This window comes from Podarcis vaucheri (genome assembly GCF_965113315.1).
Source record: "Podarcis vaucheri genome assembly, chromosome: 17".
Lineage (NCBI taxonomy): Eukaryota > Metazoa > Chordata > Lepidosauria > Squamata > Lacertidae > Podarcis > Podarcis vaucheri.
Window position 1 is genome coordinate 30,334,794 of NC_138755.1, and position 16,335 is coordinate 30,351,128.

General features: G+C 43.5%; 1 protein-coding gene across 2 annotated transcripts; it reads right to left on the minus strand.

Annotated features, from left to right (window-relative positions):
* Window positions 1-2,772: 2,772 nt before the first annotated feature.
* On the minus strand, window positions 2,773-16,174 carry FKTN (fukutin). Of its 2 annotated transcripts, XM_082205659.1 has the most exons (11): window positions 16,062-16,104; window positions 14,692-14,780; window positions 14,244-14,447; window positions 13,703-13,762; window positions 12,811-13,014; window positions 11,899-12,176; window positions 10,764-10,896; window positions 8,850-8,979; window positions 8,255-8,388; window positions 5,766-5,893; window positions 2,773-4,983 (listed from the first exon to the last, which is right to left on the minus strand). In XM_082205659.1, the coding sequence occupies exons 3-11, from the start codon at window positions 14,346-14,348 to the stop codon at window positions 4,770-4,772; spliced, it is 1,386 nt and encodes a 461-aa protein (XP_082061785.1). In that variant the 5' UTR covers window positions 14,349-14,447; window positions 14,692-14,780; window positions 16,062-16,104; the 3' UTR covers window positions 2,773-4,769. The 2 variants fall into 2 exon arrangements, with proteins under 2 accessions (XP_082061785.1, XP_082061784.1); XM_082205658.1 differs by lacking the exon at window positions 14,692-14,780 and having other exon boundaries at window positions 16,062-16,174.
* Window positions 16,175-16,335: the final 161 nt, after the last annotated feature.

The window sequence follows — 16,335 nt, forward strand, 5'->3', positions numbered from 1 at the left end:
CCCTGAATTTCAGCATAATTGCTGAATTATCCTCACAAATATACTACCAAAGCTGAACACGCTTGGCTCCAGGGAGTGAGCCACGGTACCACTGCTGAATCCTCACCTGTCAGCATCATTTGCCTGCCAAACAAAACAGAGAAGGCCTTCAAATATGTAAAATAAACCATGTTGGCAGGCTATTATTTCGAATCTGGGAGACACCGAGCTCTACTTCAGTATGGTATGATTTAAAAAATGGCTTCACTTTGAAACACAGTCATACCTTGGTTTTCAAACAGCTTAGTTCTTGAACGTTTTGGCTCCCGAACGCCACAAACCCGGAAGTGACTCTGTTCTGGTTTGCGAACTATTTTTGGAAGCCGAACGGACTTCTGGAACGGATTCTGTTCGACTTCCAAGGTATGACTATAAAAGCAAGGAGGCTTCTTGAGGCCTGCCTCATGGGGGAAGTAGCTGTTGTAGTTAAAACTGGTTGCATAGTGAAGATGTGGAGAGGATGTCATAGGTCACATGCATGGAGCAGAGTTCATATGCACAGGTACTCTCAGATTTTCTCAGCCGGGTTACTAGGGTTGCAGGGGTGTGGCCAAGTTATGCTCTTTTCTGAGTCCTCCTTCCTTGCAAAGACACTGTGCATACTTGAGAATTGCAGCTTTACAAAAAGCTCAGCACCCAACTAAACTGAAGTGTCTTACTTTGGTGAAATTCATACAGAGGCCAAAGTCAAAACGCAAGTGCTAAAGACACCAGGTCTCTATGTCCAGATCATAAGTGTCCAGATCAAGGGAAATAATAGTACCACTCTATTCTATCTTGCTGAGACCACACCTGGAATACCATGTCCAATTCTGGGCACCATGATTTAGGAAGGATGCTGACAAGCCAAACTGTGTGCAGAGAAGGGCAACCAAGATGATTGAGGGTCTGGAAACCAAGCTCTATGAGGAGCGCTAGAAGGCAGCTGGGTATGTTTAGCCTGGAAAAGAGGAGACTGAGAGGACAGACGAAAGCCACCTTCAAATATCTCCACGGCTGTCACATGGAAGAGGGAACAAGCTTGTTTTCTCCTGCTCTGGAGAGTAGGGTTCAAACCAGAACTTTCTGACAGTAAGAGCTGTTCAAGAGTGGAACGGTCTCCTTTGGGAGGTTGTAGACTCTCATTCCTTGGAGGTTTCTAAGCAGAGATTGGATGGTCATCTGTCATGGATGCTTTAGCTGAGGTTTCTTCATTGCAGGGGGATTGGACTAGATCAGGGGTCGACAAGGTTTATCTTGCCTGGGCCCGATCGGTCCTGCGGAGATCCCTCTGTGGGCTGGATCATGCGTGCATGCATCTGCGCGCCCCTGATTTTCGGTGTCTGCACGCCTGCGATTTTCGGTGCCACAGAAGTGAGTCCCTGCGCTACGCTGCACTGGTTTAGCGCAGTGTGCAAGCAGGCATTAGGGCATTAGAGTGAGCCTTAGGTTGGTGACCCCTGGACTAGATGATCCTCAGGGTCCCTTCCAACTCTACAGTTCTATGATTCTGTATCAATGCCATTCTCTAAGACCAAACGCTCCAATTCTCCCATCTCAGCTCAAAGGCTTCTAGCATTAGTGGAGAAACACATGCATGCCTTCTCTCTCTTCAAGTGTCACAATCCATACTTCCAAATACTCATAAAAATCCAGTCATTAAATTAACAGCAAGGCAGTCCTCATTCAATCATCAAAATATATCCATTTTTGACTCTTGATTTAAACCAGTCGGTTAAATACAGTTCATTCGGCAATTTCCAAGGTTAGATTAAATTAATAATTCAAAATTGACCGGCAATAATAAATTCTTCTGCTATTAAAGTTCATCCAGAAATTAATTTCCTCATATGGATTTACTCTACAAATTCATTCATTCCATAATGGGCTCAGAAACCCTCAGCCAAGTAAATTAACTGAGCTCATTTTACCTGACAATCAAACGGAGGTGAGAAAAGCAAGATTTCTGTACTCTGCCTTGATTGGTTCTTAGGAACAAAAATCTATACCTTGTTTTGAAACACACTATATTTTTAAAATAGAAACGCAGTATTGCAGCTGCATTGGCACCAATAGCTGAAAAGGCAAGCTGGTTAAAGGAAGCCTGATCTCACTTAGCATTATATTTTCAGAAATTAAGAAGATAAGGAGGACATATACAGGCTATACCAGGATACATAGAAGTTTAACCATGTTGTTGTCTATCATGCTTGCATTGTTGCTGTTTTTGTATATATGACAAATGTAACCTTAAAGCAAGAACATTGTTGAGCACCAACTGTACATTATAAACATATTTGCCAGAGGCATAGATTTTGATCTTCCATATTCTGAATAAATGTGACATTTTCCTAAGTCTCTTTTCGTAAGTTTATTTAAAAAGTTCAGAACATATGTATTAATTTTAAAGCCTCCTTCAGATTATTTCGTACTGAGTAACATCCTTAAATCTAGGTTTAGTACATTAAAGTACATTAAAACCTTCGTCCCGAATCCAGAAAAGTTACTCGATACTAACTTGTCACATTGACTTCAATAGGACAGAAGGAACAACCAACTTTTCCTTGACAGGAGCCACCGACAAGAAGAGCATCATCATACATTGTACAAAACAGCAAACAACTTCATCAATAAGTTAAAACACAATATTGTACGTGGATCATTTAAATACTATTTGTTTTAGTGAGGGGACATGCATTAGTACCTTCTGTCTTTTTCCTTATCTACACAAGATAAACAATAGTGGTTTTAAAAAAAAAAGTATTCACATTTTCTGCCCACAAATAGAAATGTCTACATTATTGTGCTTTGTATAACAGAGCTCCCAACAATGCAAAACAGACTTCAGACCACAGTGAGCCACGTACAAATAAAATATACTACAAGAACTTCTTCAGAGATAACAGTATTTCACATCGTCCTGATCGTCAGTTTCAAATCTCTTTGAACTGCTGCCCATAATAAGGTATGTGACAAATTATTTTTGATTATATTTTTTTGTACAATGCTCCCCCCTCCCCAGTTATCTCCTAACGATGGGGACATGGCAGGAAAGTCTTGAACTATGGTTAAAGGTCAATGATACACTATTAAAAGCAGTGCTATTTTTCTAGAAAAATAGATGCCCGAACTCACCATGAACTCACCTCGTTCTCTTAGAATGGCAATGGTGCCCACCTGAGAGTTCCGGTGAGTTCCAGCTGGGGGGAAAAAACCCTGATTAAAAGTAGTATGGGTTGCTATTTTCCCATGAGTGAAATCCCACTGGGAATATCTGTAAAAAGGAGCCATGTTGGGATGTGGTCCCCTTTTCAATGCTCTATGAGAATAAGAGGAATTGCTCTTCTGCCTCCGTGAGTCACCTACCCTTACATCCTATTTCCTGTAATGACCAACTGGGAACCTCAAGGAAGTCCACAAGCTCTTCTTAAATACTTAATGCAATAGACCAAGGATGGCCAGCATCTGTATTCTGAGCGGCCATACTGCATTACCAATGAGTAAGCTGCGAAGGGCTCTCACCCGCCAGCAAGACTCCCTCAAAAGTGGTCCTGAGTGGGGGCTTCAAGAAAAACCTGGACTCGAGAGGTTGGAAAGAAGCTATGAGCAATTTAGGTGAAAGGGGACCATTTGAGTCAGATGGCCATTCGAGTAGGTGACATCATTTCCTCCTACTTTCAGATCCATTAGCTGCTAAAGTGATACCGGACCCTGTAGATTCAAACACAAGTTTTAACTAACAACCCATCTGTGGGATGTGATACATAGATAGCAGTCAAATGCAACATTCCTTGTTTTCCGAGAGTGGACTTGCAAGGGAATGTTTGGTCCAGCCACTTCCTGTTTCCTCCTGGCCTGGGACATACTTCCTCTTGCATGTGACCAGAGGTGGGGATGACTTTACCTGGGCAGGTAACAAAAGCACAAGGCACGCAACCCTCCTCCCTCTCTTTTCCATCTTCCTTTTGTTGTGTGAACTGCGGTCACTGGGATTAACCCCCCCCCCTTATGGGGTAGTTCCATATATATATACTTTGTAACTAAGTCTGCCTTCAGAGATCCATCTGTGAACTGAATGCGTGAGTAAACTTATACACATTACACAAGACTGTGTCGTGTCTATTCTTTTAGGAGGGATATAAAAGGGTCTTACCAGGAATCTAATATTGAGAAGCTTAAACAAGCTTGCAACAAGCTATCCGCTGTGCATTTAAAAGGGGAATGTAAAACTCTGCTGAATTACAAAACTTGCTAGCACAAGTTAGGAAGGATATTATTAAACAATATATCCTCTCCTGCCTCCCTGAACATTCCCACAAAAACTTCCATTTCAACTGCTAAATAGCCCATGGCTTGCCATACAACTGGTACCACCCACCTGTGTTTTTCAGTGAGCTGTGGTGTAGACATTAATGGTGGGCTGTATTTGGTGACCCCTAGTTTGGGCAGAATAGGCAGCTTTTTTCTTGACTTAGGGACATTTGCTGCAACAAATGTTCAAAATGGCCGCCCAGTATTACTTTTTCCTTAAATACAACTTTTATGTAGCTTATTCCCCACCCCACCCCCCATCCTCAGCTGTAGAAAAGAGTTCTTCAGAGTTCCTGAAGCAGGACATCCATTTGCTTGTGCGTTGACCAACTGAACAGTGAATATACCTTTTACAGCATCTCCTTTGGAAATGGCTGAAGCATTCCACAGTCGACGATGCCTTGTGGGCAACATAAATACATGTATTTGCTTTAGATTGATCAGTAGAGTTGAATGACTTCTTCCCATTCGTTGATAGGCCAGATCCCATTGGGCTGGACGTTGGGTGGAGAGTTTTTCCAGTCCCACATCTTCACGGGTATCTTCCACTCTTTACCGTAGTTGGCTTCAATGTAATGGAGAGTTTCACATGGCACACGTACCTTGAGTTCTACGAACTCAGTCCAACATAGTGTAAATTTGGGAAACAGATACCTGTGTCGCAGAAAAAGAACAGGAAGGTCAGTGATGAAGGAAAGGGGCTTTGTAATCCAATCAGTGAAATGTGGTGCGACTTCATTGACTCTGCATACACATAATGTTGTAAGAATTCTGGGATTGAGTAAAAGTGTCTGCATCCAGATTGCATATTGCAGAATTTGGGCTAAAATGGCTTCTACAACTACATACTAAACACCTTTGCATGACTTATACAGACGTACCTTGGTTTTCGAACAGCTTAGTTCTGCTTCCTGCAGCCAATCAGAAGCCGTGCTTTGGTTTTTGAATGTTTTGGAAGCCGAACGGACTTCCAGAATGGATGCCGTTCAACTTCCAACGTACGACTGTACTGGCAAATTTGGGTTGAACAATTATAGTTAACCAAGAGGGTCCTGAACAACAAACCCGCTTCCCCAAAATGCCTGCATTTTTGCAATGGGAAAACTCACTAGAAAACGTGGGGAAACGCTTGTCTAACCTCACTGCAAACCAATCAGAATGAAATGCTCATTAAATAGCCAACACTGTCCATTCTCCCTGCGAACAAATCAAGATGAATGCTGAACAGGTCCCCTAGAACCACACCCAGTTTTATCCAAAAAGTGGTTTGAAAGCCACTGGTGGTTTGAAAAAGTGGTCTGCAATTCCCTCGTGGTTTATCGTTTTTATATTGGTGGTAGAATGAAGCTGCACTACACTAATTGCTAAGATTATCTCATATTGCAGTTTGTCAAGCTCTATTTCCTTCCCCCACAGACGCCAAGTCTGACTCATACTTGAATTTCTTGCCCGATTTGGCCTGAGTTCCGCCATTCCACACGTGGTCATCCTCTTCATAGAAGAAAAATATATCGAGCTTTACTTCATCCTCTCCTTGAAAGGAGAGCTCCAAGCTGTCTTCAACCTGTAAGGTAGACAGGGGGAAAGCACCTTATATGACACAGATAATATTAAAAGAGGCTGCAAAAGTCAAACACTGCAAACATACAAGAGGGACACATGCCAGGTCTTTGCGCAATGATTTTTAGGCACAAATGACATGATACATGTTTGAGTTTTCTTTATTTTATTTTTTTCTGTTACTAAAGCATGCTTAAAATAAAGCAGCATCTGCTGTAGAGAACCCAGTCTGCACCACGCTCCCAATCTGGATTGGGGATCCTGCACCAAGTCTCCTGTTGAAAACCTTCCCAGACGACTTGCCTACCCAAGTATTGCTTGCACTATATGGCACCCTAGGGGTTGGGGAACTAGCAACCGTGGCAGAAAAGGGTATGCTTTGGCAGGGAACAAGAAGCCAGTTGGGACCTCGCTCCAGACTGAGAGCTGGCGCATCTTCAAAACAAGGAAATAGTTTAAGCATGCATTTTTTAAAAAAATTATAACCGGTAACTGGGCTTTGTAAAGAAAACCAAGACTGTTCCTAACCGTTTGGGCTCTTTAGTCACACCAGGATTTAACGGCCTGTTTGAAACCACCTTATCCATATACAAATAAACATTTATTCATGGTTATCAGGTATACTGTATGAGAAGACTATTTATATATCCAGCCTTTCCCCCAAGAAGCTCAAGGTGGCATACATTTTTGCCGGGCCTGATGCTCAGGATGCCTAGAGGTCTGTGGAGTGGGGTGTGTCGTTTAGGGGTTTGTGTTAAGGTCAAGTTTTAATTTCGGAGCGACTTCATTTTTTGCTGTTACTGGTATGAATGCTTTGCATCATTATTGCTGGACTTTATCATGACTTATGTAACGACTGCTTACTTTTATTGCATGCTTGTTTTCATTTATGGCTTATGACTGCTTTTGCAACTAAGTAAATCTTTTGGTGCTGGAGCAGACTCTTGAGAGTCCCATGGACTGCAAGAAGATCAAACCTCTCCATTCTTAAGGAAATCAGACCTGAGTGCTCACTGGAAGGACAGATCCTGAAGCTGAGGCTCCAATACTTTGGCCACCTCATGAGAAGAGAAAACTCCCTGGAAAAGACCCTGATGTTGGGAAAGATGGAGGGCACAAGGAGAAGGGGACGACAGAGGACGAGATGGTTGGATAGTGTTCTGGAAGCTACCAGCATGAGTCTGACCAAACTGCGGGAGGCAGTGGAAGACAGGAGTGCCTGGCGTACTCTGGTCCATGGGGTCACGAAGAGTCGGACATGACTAAACGACTAAACAACAACAACAAAATATTTTGGTGTGGTAAGCTGTGATATATCAATATATTGCCCAAAATCAGTTTGAAGTCCATATCGTGATATTGGTTCCATAATTTTTGACCCGGCAATATATCATGAATCAGTATGTGTGTGTGTGCTCTATTCAAAAATCACAATGTGAGGGAAGCTTTTAATGTTTGATGGATTACTGTTATTTTAATATTTTGTTGGAAGCCGCCCAGAGTGGCTGAGGAAGCCCAGCCAGATGGGAGGGGTATAAATAATAAATTATTATTATTATTAATGCCTCTACATAGCTTCATCCTTATTTCAGACATCGTGGTATATCAGTATATCACAATGTTTAGTTGCTGATATATCACGATGTTGAAAACCAGAAATTGCCCAGCCCTATAAGCCTATAAGGGACGCAGGTGGCGCTATGGGTTAAACCACAGAGCCTAGGACTTGCCGTTTAGAAGGTCGGTGGTTCAAATCCCCGCGATGGGGTGAGCTCCAGTTGCTCGGTTCCTGCTCCTGCCAACCTAGCAGTTCGAAAGCACGTCGAAGTGCAAGTAGATAAATAGGTACCGCTCCGGCGGGAAGGTGAACGGCATTTCAGTGCGCTGCTCTGGTTCGCCAGAAGTGGCTTAGTCATGCTGGCCACATGACCCGGAAGCTGTACTCCCTCGGCCAATAAAGCGAGATGAGCGCCGCAACCCCAGAGTCGGCCATGACTGGACCTAACAGTCAGGGGTCCCTTTACCTTTATAAGCCTATAAGCCGGTTTGAGCATGGAAAGGCAGCATACAAATAAACAACGCTGTTGATACATGGTTCTGTCCTCCCACCCTTTTTGTCCTTACAACAATCCTGCAAGGTAGGGTGACTAAGAGTGATAGTGACTGGGACCCTGGGTCACTAGGCAACCTTCATGACTGCAAAGAGATCTGAACCCAAATCTCCCCAGTCCAGCATCCACTGCTCCACGGTAGCTCTTCCAACACACAATATTTTCTTCCTGTTAAGAGCCTAGAAATGCACACCCTGGAAAGGAGGGGTTACAAACAGGGCAAAGTGCCCAAGTCAGGTGTGTCATCCACCAACCTTGCCAAACTTGTGCTTTAGCGGCAATCCTGCCTTCTGAAATGCTGGGATGATATCTGGCTGGTAGTCTTGAATGAAAATCCCCAAGTCCACATCTTTGCTGTAAGGAATAATATTGCACTGCCTGTACCAACCTGAAAACACAACAGTTCTGTGAGCTTCATGGCAGAAAGCTGGCACAGTACAGACCCCAAGCCCACAAAATCTACCAGCCTATGAAGATTTCTTCTAGTTTGCTGGGGACTTGCAGAGGAGGGGTTGGCAAAGGCTGTAAGGATATGGTGGCGAAGTGGGGTTAGGGAGTGGAGCAAGTTAAGGGTCGCAGTGCCTAGTTCTCTCCCATCATTACATAAAGAAGACTGGTGACCTTCTTTCCAGGGACATTCCAAAATTTCGGCGAGTACTGGGGTGTTTAAGGCTTAAGCCATTTAACCATACATGTTTCAAGCTGTTTTGGTTCATATTTCAGTTTTGGAATATGAAAATGTGTCTTTGCATGTTTGTCGGTTTCGCAGTACCTGTTAAGACACCCCTGAGTAACTGAATGCATTCAGTTCTCAATCTTAGCGACCAAACGTGACCACAAGCTTCTTACCCAGGCAAGTTCCACTGCTCAGCCAGAATCTGACTCCTAAACTGTTTAATGTCAGAGAAGCAAGATGCATCAAGGCCTTGGCTTTCTTTCTGAATTCAACAGCATCCAGAGATACATCATCAGGGTACAGCTAAAAAATAAAAGGGAAATTGTAAACGACTCTTGCATTATTTTCATACAGTCAACTGTTTACAGCTCCCACCAAACTACTTTTTTCCTGCTGTTTCAGTATTTTAACTTTTGTTATGTTTTAAAGTAGGGTTGTAATTTTCCTTGATTTTTCTTGTTTTATCTTTTTGTGTATCGCTTTGAAGTCTTTTACAATCAAGTGGTATATACATTTTATGAAATAAATCAATCAATATTTAATGAACTTCAAGATATATTCAAACACAGGTAAATAACCATTTTTAATACAGATTTTTTTCTATGCCAGTATCTACTGCCGTGGCACAGAAGATACTATTATTTTCCTGCTTTCCTGTATAAGATAGATTCACCTTTGTTTCCATGCACAGGATTTTCATTCTTTGGCGCCACCAAGTGTTAAAGGATTATAGCAAAATTATTTATCCGTATTGTTCTGTGGCTGGCTTCGGGACTATAACATTAAACTACCAGTGGGCTGGATGGGTAAAAGGGTTCATAGGTTTCAAGCTATTTCCATTAACATTTAAATCTGAAACAGGACTCTGGGGTCAGGAAGCAAAGAACCATGCAGATACTTCTATGTACCAAGGGGAGCTTTGACTTGTGATTCATGAACAGCACTCTTCCACACTTTACAGCAAACAATGTTTCCAACTGTAGTTCATTGGACCTTGGAATACATATAAGTAAACAATTATTTAAACATGAGCCACGTAAGAGATCAGAAGCTAGCTTCACCACCATTGCTTATCTCTGGAGGTAAAAAAAAAGAAGGTAAAGGAGTCCTGGTTGGTTAAGTCCAGTCAAAGGTGACTATGGGGTTGCAGCACTCATCTCCGCTTTTAGGCCGAGGGAGCCAGCATTTGTTCATAGACAGCTTTCCAGGTCATGTGGCCAGCAAGACTAAACTGCTTCTGGTGCAGTGGAGCACTGTAACGGAAACCAGAGCGCACGGAAGTGCCGTTTACCTTCCCGTCGCAGCAGTACCTATTTATCTACTTGCACTGGCGTGCTTTCAAACTGCTAGGTTGGCAAGACATGGGACAGAACAACAGGAGCTCACCCCATCGTGGGGATTCGAACTGCTGACCTTCTGATCAGCAAGCCCAAGAGGCTCCGTGGTTTAGACCACAGTGCCACTCATGTCTTACATCTGTAGGATCCGTATAGCATATATAAATCAGCAAGGCAGGAGGAGTTAAATCAGGATTGCACAAATCACAATCCAGCCATGCACCGAAACAGCTCACTGTCTGCTTGACTACAACTCTCTCCTCTTATTTTCACAATCAGAGGCAAGCCGTTTAGTAGGCCACTGCAGGTTGTTCATAGGCAGCATTGGGCTTGGTGGGTCATAGGGTGTGCAAGTCTGCAGCAAGATATTTTCATATGATTCTATAGTCTGGGAACAAAGGCATCCATCCACACAGTCTAGATCAGTGTTTCCGAAACTTGGGTCCTCCATCTGTGTTTTTGGTTGTTGTTTTTTTTGGGGGGGGGACTACAACTCCCATCATCCCTAACTAGCAGGAGCAATGATCAGGGATGACTGGAACTGTAGTCCAACCCCCCTCCCAAAAAAAAACCAGCCAGGCAGCCAAGTTTGGGAAACCCTGATCTAGATATACTAGCATTCCCATTTAAGCATGTTAACTCTGACGACAACAACAACCATTTTAACCCTGGGGTGGTGGGGGAAACCAGGCAAGCAACACTGGAAAATATTTCACATTTTGGGTGAAATGCTACTTGATAGCCACTAACCTGGAAGAAAGATCGAGCTTCTCTGTACCTACATTCAATAAACCTGGAGTGGGACCTTTCCTCTAGGAACTGAGATGGCTCTTTTGGAATCTGGACTGTCAACCCATCAATGGAAACACTTATTAGTTCTAGCCTGTTACAAAGGAGGAAAGAGTCACATTAACCTGGCCAGAAAACAAGAGCAACTTTCATGTCCGGAAGGTGAAACAAAATGAAACACAGGAGCAGCTGCAGTCGCTTCATATGCAAAGGCTGCAAATTATCTATTCTCACCCAACTACTCCAAAATAACTCATTCCATTTGGACCAAACGAGGTGTTCTGAAGCTGTTCAGCCCATCTGCACCAACAACAAACAAATGCCTACGATGGGAAGGCGGAATGGAAAAAGTAAAACAGCACCAGGTGAATCCCTTTAGCCAAATGGATCAGGGACTCTGCCATACAGTGGACCCTTGGGTTACGTAAGTTTCGGATTGCGAACACAGCAAACTCGGAAGAGCGCAGAAGCGTTCTATCGCGCCGCACACGTGCACAGAAGCAGTGTCTCTAGATGCGGACTTTTCAGGGTACATAAGGAGCCCAGGAATGAATTAAGTTTGTATCCAGAGGGTCTGCTGTACTAGAAACAACCCATCGGATACAAGGGCAGAGGTACATTACTTGCCTAATGAAAGATTTATCCGAGTGCCTTTTCCCCTTGGGGGACCATATACTTATTTTCAGCTACTTGCATTTAAGGATGTGTTGCAACATGATGAGCAACAAGCTGTTTATTTCCCAGCTATTTCTTCTGTTTGGCCCCATTTTGAAGCCTCACAGCCCAGTGGCAACCACATCCTGGTGGTAAAGGATTTCCGAAGTTTAAAATGCATTTATTTGTCCTGTCCTGATTTTATAGCCAAACATCATCACTGCACGATTCCCTGTTCTAGTGTCATGCATCAGGGTGGGAGAAGAATATTGTCGGATCATGAATGTAAAACTTTTCTCCATTGCTGTTATCTCATTGACTTCAGAAACCCTTTTCATTTGTTGTTCAGCAAGGATACAAGGCAAGCCGGACAGCTGTGTGCTTTGCATGAAAAACTCATGCATCAAATAGAAACAGAATACACTGCCTTGCCATTTCTTACTTGTCGTAGGCTCCCGGGTAGCGGCCAAACGGCAACTTCCGAAAAGGTACAAACTTCCGGTCCATGTGTCGCTTCAGCCGCAGCTGTCCATGCCAGAGGTAGTTCCCGCTCCTCTCATAAAAGACCACCAGATGGATGGCATGCGCTGCCAGTCTGAAAATGTAGTGTAAGGGAATCTCCATCCCAGAGAGGTCGTCCATCCCTTCTAGACGTGGGTCTTTGCTCTGCAGCTTTAGCCACTGGAAACCCATTCTCTCAGCAGCTCGAAACAGGCCCACCTGAAATTGACACGCTGCATTTTGGCTCAGTACATTAAACACACACACACAGTCCTGCTTTGCAAAGCACTTGCTCTTCTGTTTCAAAATGAAACAGAACCCCCTCTTTGTGGGAATGCAATTATTCTTACAATCTCCTTTTTAGTTAGTTCATAGCTTCTCTGAGTTATTCAAGCCCCTTCGCCACTGCAAGGCAGTGATCCATGAAGGAGAGTTCTAATAAATACACTTAACCAACTTATTTGGCTTCACACAGTTCTCTGAATACCACTTGGCATTTATTTTCATACCCTTCTTTAAGTGTAAGAAGCGTATTAAAACCTCTTTTGTGCTTTTCTGCAGTTTTCCTCCTGAGTAACAATACATTCTGTTAAGATATGAAGGCCAAAACAAACAAAAAAACCTTCAAATACGAACCACAGAGAGACACACTCCAAGAGATCTGTTGCTGTTGTGAGGTACCTTCTAAGCAACATTTGCCTTGTGGTCAAGTCACTCACCCTGTGACTCCCCCTTTCTCAAAAATTCCTGAGAAATGCACCATAAATGTTTTGATATTTTGTCTCTATGCTTACTTGATCTAAAAGTTGCAAAGTTTAGCATAGATAGGTAAATAAAGATGAGACAAATTTACCTCAAGTTTCCAGGCTTTGTCCAGGACGGCAAAGGTGGTAAAGTCCCGTCGAGCACAGAGGTATCTGCATTCTGAGTGGCTGCTATCAGGAGAGGTCCTGAGCTGCTTCAAGTCTGTGTCAATTAGTCCCAGAAGCAATGGATCAATCAGATGCACAGGTATGTTGTGACTGGACATCAAACTAATGAATTTCTTAACAACGTGCTGTGTAAAGAGACAGGAAAGGGAAAAAACATCTTTAAAAAGCTTTTGAAGACCCCTAAGTCAATAAAGTAACAATAACGGGTATCATACTGATCAAAGCAGCAAAAGAGATCTTATACATCTTATACTCAGGGCTGCCTCTGAAGACGGTTCAGAAACTTCAGCTAGTGGAGAATTCAGCGGCCACGCTGCTCACTGAAGCAAGATGGTTTGGGCATATTACACTGATCCTGGTCTGACTGCACTGGCTACCAATTAGTTTCTGTGCCCAATTCAAAGTGCTGGTTTTGACCTATAAAACCTTAAATGGCTCAGGACTGCAATACCTCTTTCATGTGCCTCCTCCTCGAGAGGTCCAGAGGGTGGCAACATGAGAACAGGCCTTCTCTGCAGTGGCTGTGGAATGCTCTCCCCAGGGAAGTTTGCCTGGTGCCTTCATTATACACCTTTAGGCGGCAAGCAAAAACATTCCATTTTAACCAGGCCTTTAGCTGACCTAATCAACACCCTATACCCTTTAAAATGTGGCTCTTTTAGGGGGGCGTTATTGGGTTATTGTTCTTATTTTTATTTCATATATTGTGACCTTTTTAGTGACCTGCCCTGAGACCACCGGGTGTGGGGCGGTAAATAAATTCAATAAATAATAATAAAATAATAAAAATACTTTCAGTGCAAAAGTACTTACCCACCGACTACCGTCTTGCCCTGCTTTGTTCCCTTTAACCTTGGGGAAAACAGCTCCATTCTAACAAAACCAAACAACAGAGAAGAGGCTTTGCAAGTCAAGTCCTAGTGCTACCACCAAGACAAATGAGAAGTGAAGCTTTGGTGATATTTTTCAAAAATATTGCATTTTTTAATATATATTTGAACTAATCTATTTTCAGCTCAAAGAGTACACACTTCCTCTGTTGACTAACCTTCTGACATACTACACTGGAATCAAACTATAAAGATAGCAATGGAGCTAGAAAGCTCCACTCCACTTGACCAGAAAATGGCCAGACCGTAACTTGGAACATATGAAATCTGACTTTAACCATGTTTAAGCCATATTGATTTCATTGGAATTTACTACCAAGCAAGAATGTTCAATACCAAGCAAGTTTCAATCTCGCGTCTCCCATCTTATTTTAACAAATCACTATAAACACTTGTTTGGATTCGTTCTGCTGAATGTAGCTGTGTGGTGTTGTTGTTTTTAAGTGAGCTGCCAGAGTTCTTACCCTTGGTGATAAATAGTATTTATAATAGTACAGCTGGAACAGGAGAAAGACTGAGCTTGTCAAAGTAAGAAGGCCCAAAACCACGTTCTTGTTAATTCTCTGCATTAGTCTTCAGGGCTCTCTTGACTATCAGTTGAAAGCAGGAGCTTTGTTCTTCTCATCTTTTCAAGTAGCCTACCAAGTTCTCTCCAGTGGAAAATAAAGCTGGGGGAAAAGGGAGGGGGGAACTTGAATTCAATGAAGTGTTTGTAACAGTTTTATATAAGCGAAAATCATTGTTTTGTGCAAAGCACATTAATGCTTGTTCAAATTACTTTTAAGTCTCTTAACAATGAGAAACAGCAAAGTGCTTGTGTGAATCCCTGTTGGTTAGTAGCATAACACAGCTAGGTTCTCAGATTCACCCCCCCCCTTTCTCCCAAAAGTGTTTGAAAAAGGAGGAGCTAACCTTTTTCAGGTGCTTGAAGACAGCATCCCTCCAGGGAACTGCACTAATCAGGGAGTTATATTCCCCTCTTGACTCATTCAGTGATCAATCTGATGACAGGGACAGAGAATTTGCATCCTTATCAGGGTGATGGGAAGAGCAGAGAGGGATAAACCTCTCCACCAAATCCCAGTGCCATGTCTACTTTTAATCACTCCCTTTTAAATTATTACTGTCTCTGCTAAAAATCAATGGGGTTTTGCTGGCGTTAGGGTCACACTGAGTAATTCCTACCTGCAACACACTATCAAAAGTACAAAGCAATCATAAACTAAGTTTGTTCTTTCGGGGCTTGTCATGGGCTCCCACATCCGGTGCTTAAAGCACATTCAATGCACATCTATCCCCATGCCTCCAAAGAATCCTAGGAACTGTTGCTTAAAGGCGCTGGAAACTGTAGCTTTCCCCTCAGAGCTACAGTTCCCAGCAGCTTCTCACATACACACGCCCTCCCATCAGATGTCAAGGAGATAAAGAAGTACACAACTTTTAGAAGACATTTGAAGGAAAGCCCTGTATCAGGAAGTTTTTAATGTTTGACGTTTTACTATGTTTTTATATGTGCGGCGCTGCCCAGAGCGGCTGGGGAAACCCAACCAGATGGGCGGGGTATGAATTATAAAATTATTATTTTATTTTATTACATTTGAATACCGCCCTTCATCTGCAGATGCCACAACTTAAGAATACGAGATAAAAAAAACAACCAAGAGGATAAACAGCTGCACAACTTTAAGAAGACATCTGAAGGCAAAGTTTTTAATGTTTTATCATGTTTTTAATATTCTGTTGGAAGCCGCCTAGAATGGCTGCAGAAACCCAGTCAGATGGGCGGGGTATAAATAATAATTTATTGTTATTACTAATAAGCCAAATGGCTCCTTGAACCAGGGTTACAGTGGCCAAAACACAATGCCTAGTTGCCATTTTGGAGCCGGATATTTCCAATACAACTTTTTGGGGTTTCCAATTGCGCGGATAAAAATATTGTGGGTAGAATTCGACAGGATGTGTTGTTAGTGTGTGGAAACTGGCAAGATCCAAGGATCCCAAGGCAGGCAGGCGCCTCCAAGGCGGCAAAATGCGCCTGGCGAATTTCGAACGCTGCCCGGGGGGGGGGCGGGGCGGGGTTGGGCTAGAGATGACCCTCGCAAACCTCCCCGTTTAACTTTGTTTAGCAGCTGCCTTATTTAATCTTGTCCTCGTCCCCCAACCTTGTCCCTGGGGCAGCGTTAAAAGAGGAGCCTAAGGCGAACCCAGCAAGAAAGCCGCCCCACTAAAAAAACAACAACACGCCTCACAGGAACTGCCTTCCTCCGCGTCCCTCTTACCTGACGGCGCGCCAGGCAGGTAGGAGCCGAGCGACGGGCTTCTGCCGTAAAGCGAAGCCCGCCCTTTACGGCACCGGCCGCCTAAGGGAGGCGCGAGGAGAACATAGAGTTAAGACGGGGGGGGAGGGAAGGCGCGCAGGTTGCCTTTTCCCCGCCCTTGAAACCTCATTTCCGGTTCCCGTTCGAAGGGCCTCTCTGTTTGCAAGGAGGGACGGAAAGCGGGGGTGGGGTTGTGCCCCGCACTGTTCGGTGGGGAGCCGGAGGTGTTGCGTCG

Excerpts from the sequence above, each read along its gene's own strand:
- FKTN (XM_082205658.1), bottom strand. The coding sequence starts at position 14,348 with ATGCAGAGAATTAACAAGAACGTGGTTTTGGGCCTTCTTACTTTGACA. Across the intron at positions 10,897-11,898 it reads TACCCGGGAGCCTACGACAA|GCTAGAACTAATAAGTGTTT; the intron begins GTAAGAAATGGC and ends CCTTTGTAACAG. Across the intron at positions 8,980-10,763 it reads AAGCTCGATCTTTCTTCCAG|CTGTACCCTGATGATGTATC; the intron begins GTTAGTGGCTAT and ends TTTATTTTTTAG.